This window comes from Balearica regulorum, chromosome 3 (assembly GCF_011004875.1).
Source record: "Balearica regulorum gibbericeps isolate bBalReg1 chromosome 3, bBalReg1.pri, whole genome shotgun sequence".
Lineage (NCBI taxonomy): Eukaryota > Metazoa > Chordata > Aves > Gruiformes > Gruidae > Balearica > Balearica regulorum.
Window position 1 is genome coordinate 88,438,087 of NC_046186.1, and position 9,572 is coordinate 88,447,658.

Consider the following 9,572-nt stretch of genomic DNA (forward strand, 5'->3'; position numbering starts at 1 on the left):
GTGAAATGCCTCTTTAAATTGCTGGTGCCTCAGCTACTATAGGCAGCAGAGTGAGTGGCAAATGTAGCACCCTGTCTTTTACACCAGTATGTTCAGGATTAGCTTTGTAGCTCAGTGAGACAAGTCCTCCCCCCCGCCAACCGGCACTGTGCATGCTGGCCTCTCCTCTGTCCCCTTGCCACTCTTTCTCAGTTCTAAGAGAAATGCAGAATTAAGGTTTATATGCAATTTGGTTGTGATGGCTTCCTCTCATCATCTTATATTTGTTTCCCACCTTTGGTTTTTGAAGCTGAGCTGCAAAATGGAAATGCAGCAAACTTTTTCATGTGGGCATGAATAACATGGCAAGCCAGAATCTGGGCAGAATCAAGGAAGACTACAAAACCCTGGGGGTGCAAGTGAAAAGTATTGGTGCCCAAGTTATCTCTTCTTCCATTTTATCAATTAGAGGAAAGGGGGCAGCCAGAAATAGGCATATAATGCAAATCAACTTCTGATTTTGTTGCTGACGCTGCAGTGAGGGTTTTGGCTTTTATGACAATGGGGCATTCTTCAATAACTATAGCCTGTTAGGGAGGGATGGCATCCGCCTGTCTAGAAGAGGCAAGGGAATTTTTGGCAGCAGGCTGGCCAACTTGGTGAAGCAGGCTTTAAACTGAAAGACTCAGGGGATGGGGTCCAAAGTGGCAACACTCTATTGCAACCAACTGCAGAATAAGCCAGGCCAACCAGAGCAGTGACAAATGTGCCTTATCTGCCCCCCCAGATGTGAACCAGAAGACTGAACACCTCAAGTGTATGCGTACCAATGCACGCAGCCTAGGGAACAAACAGGAGGAACTGGAGCTCTGTGCCCAATCACAAAGTTATGATATCATAGGAATAACTGAAATGTGGTGGGGTAACTCACATGACTAGAGGATTGTGATGGATGGCTACAGGTTGTTTCATAAAGACAGGCAGGGAAGAAGAGGAGGAGGAGTCACGCTCTATGTTAAGGAGAACCTTGAGTGTATAGAAGTCAACTACGGTGATTGTGGAAACCCTATACAATGCCTCTTGGTCAAGACCAGAGCGGTCATCTCCAAGGGGATCTTACAGTAGGCATCTGCTGCCAACCTCCAAACCAAGACAATAAGGCCAACAAAGCAATATTTGGGACACTTAAGCAAGCTTTGGGTCAACAGAACCTGCTTCTTATGGGTGACTTCAACTACCCAGACATTTGTTGAAAGAAAATACAGCAGCTCATATGTCATCCATTGAGTTCCTGGAATGCGTAGAAGACTGCTTCCTCATACAAATTTTAGATGTGCCAACCAGGAATGAGGCACTGCTGGACTTACGACTCACAAACCAAGAAAACCTGTTTTGTAATATCTCGATTAGTGATAGCCTTGGCTGCAGCGATCACAATATTGTGGAGTTTGGGATCCTGCTGAGCATGCTGACAGGTTAGTACTAAACAAAGTTTTAGATTTTAGAGGAGCAAACTTCAGCTTGCCTAGAGCTCAATTGGGAGGGATTCTGTGGGAAGCTTCCATGGAGGTTAAAGGAGCTAACGAGTGCTGGGAGTTTTTCAAGAACATTCTCCTAGAAGCACAAAACCAGTTCATCCTTTTTAAAGGTAAGGGAAGTAGGCAGAGCAGGAGACCCCCTTGGCTTAACTGTGAGCTGCTGAGTCTGCCCAAAACCAAAGGGAATCATATCAGAGATGGAAAAGCAGATGAATACCCATTGAGAACTACAAGGGCATTGCCAGGGTATGCAGAGATGCAGTTAGAAAAGCAAAAGCTCAGCTCAAATTCAAATTGGTCAGAGATGTCAAAAACTACAAGAAAGGGTTGTGGTAAATAGCTCATTTTCAAAGTGGCAACCTGTCACAAGTGGGGTCCCCCAGGGATCAATATTGGGCCCAACACTGTTTAATATCTTCATAAGTGATCTAGATGATGGGATCAAGTATACCCTGATGAAGTTTGCTGATGATACCAAACTGAGTAAGGAAGTGGACACTTTGGAAGGGAGAGTCACTCTGCAGGAAGATCTGGATAGGCTGGAAGAGTGGGCTAACAAGAACCATATGAAGTTAAACAAGGACAAGTGTAAGGTCTTGCACCTGGGAAAACATAATCCAGGAGTTCAGCACAGGCTGGGATCCATCTCGCTGGAGAGCAGCTCTGTGGAAAAGAACCTGGGGGTCCTGGTGGACAACAAGCTCAGTATGAGTGAACAGTGTGCTGCAGTGGCAAAGAAAGCCAACAGGATGCGGGGTTGCATCAAGGGCGTCACCAGCAAAGATAAAGAAGTCATTATCCCACTCTACTCAGTGCTTGTCAGGCCACATCTGGAATAGTGTGTTCCGTTTTGGTCTCTGCTATGCAAAAAAAAAAAGATGCGGACAGACTGGAGACGGTCCAGAGAAGAGCCACCAGGATGGTCTAATGCGATATGAGGGAAGGCTGAGAGAATTGGGTTTCTTCACCCTTCAGAAAAGAAGACTTAGGGAAGACCTTATCACCATGTTCCAGTACTTAAAAGGTGGCTACAAAGAAGATGAAGACTCCCTTTTTATGAGGAGTCACATGGAAAAGACAGGGGGTAACAGGTGCAAGTTACTCTTGGGGACATTACAATTGCACACGAGAGGAAAATTTTTCACAAGGAGAATAATCAGCCATTGGAATAGTCTCCCCAGGCAAGTGGTGGATTCCCCAACATTGGACACTTTTAAAATTTGGCTGGATGGGGTGCTGGGCTATCTTGTCTAGACCATGCTTTTGCCAAGAAAGGTTGGACCAGATGATTGATCCTTGAGGTCCTTCCAACCTGGTATTCTATGATTCTATGATTCAAACAGGCTTCTCCTCACCACCTGAGGGCTTCAGTTGGCATTCTCACTGTATTCCTTAGCCAGCACAGCCCCCTAGCAGGAAAGGCTGTATTACAAACTACATTTCAAAGCAAAATACGTTGTAAGTCATTTATCACAAGAAGTATTCCTGTACATGCATCTTATGCCACTCATCATTTTCAGCTCTTCGCCAGCTTTTCAGAGATTGCATATACGCACAGCAGACTTGGCATACAGTGCTTTTCTCACTTTCTTCCTCCTTTTCTCTGCCTTTCCACCCCATTAGCTTTGGAAGCCCTACCATCACAGGTCCTGCCTTATGAAAGTGAAGAAGCTATGAGCTTACCTAAAACAGATGTGATAAATTCTGATTTTTATAAGATGTTTGCCTTAGCACCATAGAGCATTTGGGTTTGATTAAATTCACACCATGCTGCGGTAGTAAAGTGCACATTGAGAGATGAAGAGCTGGCTAACTAAGGACAAACGATAGCAGACAAAGAGGCAGGGGGTGGGATTGGGGCTTCCTCCCTTCCCTTTCCTCCCCTCAGCAGCAGCAGTCTGCCTTAGCCCTTCATCAAAGCCTCAGGGAACACACCATCTTGTGCTTGCCACAAAGAGAGAGGCTGCTGCCTAGTGGTGGCAGAAAAAGATGGAGAGTGTACTGCTGTCACAGTTCACCACAGCCTGCTAGACTGCTGCTCCTGGGCCAAGGAGGGAAGGGGAGAAGGTCTCCTGGGTCCATCCACCTCCCTCTTGCATCCTCTCGGGCAGCATATCTTTGTATTAGACTGCACTAGGGGAGGGTTGGCTCTTTGGCCCGCAGTTGGTACTCAGGTGACCATCTCCCTTCTCTTTCAGCAGTGGGCTAGATGGGAGCACACCACCTGCCAGACCTGGCTCACCAGGCTCCACCAAGCAAGCAGAGAGGCCCTACAAAGTCCTGTCAATGAGGAGCCATCAGCATTAACCCAGGGAGTTTCCAGAAGAGGATTAGAGTGGTCCTTAGAGCACTCCAGCATATTCCTCAATGACCTGACAATAAATACAAATTTACCACTGATAAACCTAGACAAGAGGTGAACATCGGTGTGGGTAGAACAGTGTTACTGAGCAATAACCCACACAGAAAAGTTCCTTTGAAATCAAAGAAATGCAGGCATAGAAATACAAACCATTCCTAAGCAGTGATAGATTGTAACCTTGGTTACAATCGTGGTTACACCAGCTCCAGGGTGCTCAAAGTAGCCTGGAAACAGGGCTTCCTAGTGTGACTCCAAAACAAAAATCACTCTTCTGATCTGTAAGCATGGGAGTAGCATATGGGAACAGGAAGGTGATGTTGTCTCTAGATAAGCTACTACAAGTCTGGTATTGTATTCTACATCCAATACTGATGCTTTCATTTTAAAATGGATGTAGGAAAAGAGGAAAAAAGCCACAGAAATTATCTGAGGGCTGAGGGAAAAAAAAAGTCTTGCATTGAGGGCCTTCAGCTGTGGTTCAGTGACATGATAAATCTGGTTTAGGATACCTCAGATCAAATAAAAATTGTTGCAGCTACTTGACACCATGTCCAAAAGCAGGCCAAATTAATTTTGCTGGTTTAAGCCTGTTCCTAAATTTATGAACAGGTAATTTTATCCTGACCAACTTCATGCTAGATGAAGTATCATGTGTCTGCACCACTCTGACTCTATGTTAGATCAGGTAATGTCTGTTCCCTTGTAGCTGGCATAAATCCACCATAAAAACATAAATCCAGCATAAACACCATATCATATGCAGTAGCTAATTCATCAGAAATATGATCATATGCTCCTATATTATCTGGATAACATTGGTGCAGCTCTGCTGGATGTCAACTGACAGCTCTGTACAGGCAAATTGAAAGATGATCTGATTACTGTATAAGTGATATCACGGTAAGAAAATACTAAAGGATACTAAGGAGTACTTTAAATTAGCACAGAGCAAGAAATTGCAAGCACCACTGAGAAGAAATTGAGGCTAGTCAAATGCAAGCAAGACATTTTAAACATGTTTAAGTGGCAGTGAAAGAGTTCAGAAGACTACACTACCAAAGAAAACAGTGGATTCTTCATGGAAAATGATGGATCCTCCATCTTGTAGGGTCTTCAGATCAAGACTTGAAGTTACTCCAAAATACATGCTTCAGTCAAACACAAGCTACTGGGGCAGCACAGCTGGTCATAACACATAGGAAGGCAGAAAAGCTAGCATAGCAGTCCTTTAAAAATCTATGTTTCTCCATTATGGACTATATTGTCCTTCTGAGCATACCTCTAATCAAAACTTCCCTTCCGCATGCATATTTGGTGTGATAGATGAGACAAAATTAGGAATGATAAAAGCTTCCCTGTGGAGAGAAAGAAGTCACTAAATTATGCAACAATATACAAATAAGCTTTTCTCTGTTTCCTACAAACATAAAGGAATGCTTACAGATGCTAGAGAATCGGTAGAAAAAGTAGGAGTAGATTAACAATATATATTTATAATTAAAAGTGGAACAGCTTTATTCACTTCAAAATTTTAAATTCAGAAAAACTGCAGTAGGTTACATCCATTAAGTAAATGTAATTTTATTATTCATCAATTGTACGTTTTACTCGTTATACTTGCAGTCAAGTTTAATCACTAAAGTATTTAAAATTGTTGTTAGATTATTTCTAGTAAAGATAATAAATTGAAAAAATATCAAGATAAAGTCTGGCTGTTATATCAAAGTACTGACCCTCTTTTCAAACACTATATGCTGATGAAATACCCTAATGCAGTGTGACCAGTATCCCCTGCTCCTAACCCCTCATAATGTGGTTAGCATAACCAATGCCATTTTATAAAGCCATAATAGGTAAGCACGCTGATCACGTTATCACCGCCCGCTCTTTCTACCCCTTTTTCAACATTGCAATAAGATGGTTTGCCCACCAGCGTTGCTGCCAGCATGTGATGGCACCCGTTATGGAACAGGGAAGCGTAACAGCTCATGAGATACTGCTTATAAAATCCAGCAGCTGCAAGTGGGCTTAGAGGGGAACTCCTGCTGGACGGCGAACGCTGTGATTTCCCGGTGGTGAGGGATGCCTCCACCATCGTCATTGTCTTCCTCTGAGGACTGAGTAAGTCATGTTCTTTTACGTAAACTCGGAGTCTAGATTACAATTATTGTATCACATGCTGATCATTAAGAATTTGACCCGATCTGCAGAGGGTCCAGATGACTAAAAAGTCTAGGTAAATAAAACTTATAGATAATAAGAAACTCAGGCAAATTATTAGAAATTTTTTTTAAGCTACTGTAAGCTATGCTAATTGCTAAAAATTCTGTGTAACAATACTAACTGCTAGAAATTGTGGATAACAATAAACTATGCTGATTGTTAAAATTGTTATATAATAATAAAGCTCTAATTATAACCACCACCCTGCGGCCATTGGTCATTCTGCCAAGGATCCCTCAAAGAACTTGCCTGTCCCCATAGTGTCAGGTGACACCCAGAAAAACTCCTAATTTGCATGTTTTGATGCTCTTTTACAAAACAACAAAGCATTAATATTTAATACAATATTTCAAATATTGATTCAGTAGAATCTCAGAATGGCTTGCAGGAGAAGAGGCTGCACATTGTGAGAATAATACTGGAGTAACATGCAGTATTAGAAACAAAGGTGTTTGTGAAACAGACTTGGTTAAAACGAGGGCTTTTATTTTTACGAGAGAAAAAGTATACTCCAGGCACAGATTAGAAGACCCCCAAATTATTTGAGAAAGAAAATGTAGGAAAACACAGTGCTTCTGCCTAAGTCTGTCAGTAATGTTGAAAAAGAAGCCACTGACTCAAAAGATGTATGCATATTGGTAGGGTAACAATTCTTTCAGTTGTCTAGTGGTACTCATTGATTGCTGTGTTTCTGAAACAATCAGATATTCTTGAGAATAACAGAATGCATTGAATTAAATTTAGTATAACTACATATAACTAATGCGTCTAGCTTCCTGGGAGCCAAATGTATTATAGGTAGTGTCCTCCATCTGACTTAGTGCAGCAAAGAAAAGACAATGTTAGTGATAACGAGTATATCTCTAACATAGTGTTTTAGCACTTTAAACCATTCTCTGTTTTAAATTTATCTACAACAGCCTAGAGTCTCTATCCCTAAACTGTCTGGAGAGATACTGCAGCTGGATTTTCAAAAAATTGATTTTGGTTGAGTTGCAAATAATAATTTCTGGTCAATTATTACATGAATGTTTTCTATTTCTAAGAAGCAAAACAAAAAATAGAAATAGGAACTGGGGTTAAAAATGGCAAACGAAGTCAGAAAAAGTTTTGCTTCAGAAGTTACATAGCTCTTTACTATGTAATGGCATAACATGGTCACATGCACTTGCCATTCGTGAAAAGCCTTTTTTTTCCATGAACAGAGAACCAAAAGTCAAATTCCTCATGAAAGAACTCCATAGAAAATGGAAGTGAAACAGAAGATAAAACACACTCAGCTCAGTATGTCAGAAGATATATTCTGGTGACATACTCCAAAACCAAATTCCACTGACTGCAGAACCAGGTGACAATTGTAGAGCTACGTCACTTCAAAATTATCACCAACAGTGGGTCAAAACTCCACTTTTTCTTTGAGCTCCTGATTAGTAAATAGAGAATTACTTAGAGTTACAGAATTCATTGACATCTGATATGACAACGTTTCTTAAAAAATAAATAAATAAATAAATTGGTACTTTGCTAGTGAAGTGGGAATGACAAATTGAGCATAAAGCACCAACTTTTGTGTTGTGGTACAGAAAGCCTGCAGCCTTCGGTTTTTTCTCGTGCTAACTGCACGGCAACGCGGCTCATTCAGTCCTTGTTCCCTCACTGCTGCAGTGGTTTTGCATTCGGGCCACCTTCACGCGTGTTCCCACGGCTTGCTTTGGCGGCCGGCACTGCTCCCGGCGCTGCATGTGCTGCGCCTCTCCTGCCCGCAATAAGCATTTTGCATGTTCCTTTACATAATATTTGGATTAGTTTCATCCAAAACTTTGCTCCAGCTTAGCGAAACCTCGTTCTATTTTCATTTTTTTCAGCTAAAAATCCAAAGCATACATCCTTTTCCCTGCTTGAAACACCCTAGTACCACCTGCTCCTTCCCCCGGTGGCCAGCACAGGGGAGAGACGCCAACCCGACCGGCCCCTCCGTTTCAAGCAAAGCCCAGGGGCGCGGATTAGCTGCTCCGGCGCCCTGCCGTTGGCGATCATTAGAAGGACCGCGTTTCACACGGAAGGGAGCGATGCTGCAACCAAGACCTGCCCCAGCCCTACCGCCCACCCGGCCGCGGCTGCGCCCATCCCCGCAGCTTCCCTTCGTTTCTTATTTCCCCCGTTTCCTGAGGGGAGGCCGCAGCTCATCGCAGCCGCCGCTCGCCCCCGGGAGCGCCGCGGACCGGTGGCGGGGCGGTGGGAGCCGCGGGAGCCCTGCCCGGCGGCGGTACCTGTAGAAGTAGTGCCAGCAGAAGAGGCAGCAGAGGAGGCGGCAGCCGAGCGGCTCGAGGCGGGGCGGGCTGCGCAGCGCCAGCAGCAGCGCGGGCACCAGGAAGGAGGGCAGCTCCTGCAGGAACCAGGCGCAGCGCGCCGGCAACCGGCCCCGCGGCCGGCACAGCCGCTCCTCGTGCTTCCCGTAGCGGGACGGCACCCGGAGGTACAGCGAGAGCTGCAGCAGCGCCAGGGCGCCCAGCAGCGAGCTGAGGGCCAGTACCAGGCTGGGGAAGCACTGCATGCTCGGGGGCTGGCGGGGGCGCCGGGCAGCGCTGGGGACCGAGGCAAACAGCCCTCGGCCAGCGCCAGCCTCGGCCTTATTAGAGCCGAGGCGGTCACCCCGCCCCGCCGCGCTGCCTCCCATCGCCCGGGCTCGTCAGAGGGCGCAGCCCCTCTTGCCGGCGCGGGCGAGGCGCCCCAGCCCGCCCCGAGGGGAGCTGCCCCCCGCGGGGCCCGCTCCGGCCCCTCCCTCGGCCGGCCCGGTTCGGCGCCGCAGCGCGGTCGCGGCCCCTCCGCCCGGCGCGGCCGGGGGGTGACGGCAGCGGCGGCGGGCGAGCGGCGGTTGGCGGCCGTTGGCGGCCAGCGCGAGGGCGGTCGCTGAGGGTCGGGGGGGGCGGCGAGGCGGCAGGCAGCGGGGCGGCTCAGGGGCGAAGGCGCAGCCCGGAGGTGCGGGTGTGTAATTCCCAGCAGGAGGCAATTGCTCCCGGTAAGATGACAGCGGCGGCGTTTCCTTCCCTGTGTTGCAAGGCTTCGCTCATCACGGCCTGGCAGTCGCACCCAGGGTCGCTGCGTGACTTCTGGGTCACCAGGCACGAGGCCGTGTGCAGGCCGTGAAACGGTAACTGAGCGGGCGGTGCTGCTGTTACCGCAAATGCCATACCGTGGCTGGCCTGGTGATCGGTGATGTACTAGCTGAGCAGCCTTCTGGTAGCAGAGAGTCTTGCTCCATTTGTGTGCAGGTGGAGAGTAAAAGCAGAGAGTTGCTAAAGACCAGATGAAAATTAACAAATGTAGATGCCTGTGGTAGCACTAGGGAAACCCGTCCCCACACCTACAACTCTGACCGCTCCAGCTCATATCTGACATTTGGTAAGCACTGTCAGGGTGTTGAATTACTGCAGGAGGGCTAACAGAACATTAAACTCTGTATTGTTACT

At 46.4% G+C, this 9,572-nt stretch overlaps 1 protein-coding gene across 1 annotated transcript in view; it reads right to left on the minus strand.

Moving 5' to 3' along the window:
• Positions 1-9,107, minus strand: part of SRD5A2 (steroid 5 alpha-reductase 2) — a 28,943-nt gene extending 19,836 nt beyond the window's left edge. Inside the window, exon 1 of the mRNA XM_075750082.1 lies at positions 8,373-9,107. Within this exon, the coding sequence (XP_075606197.1) occupies positions 8,373-8,779 (407 nt within the window). The 5' untranslated portion in view covers positions 8,780-9,107. The remainder of the gene's footprint in view (positions 1-8,372) is intronic.
• Positions 9,108-9,572: the final 465 nt, after the last annotated feature.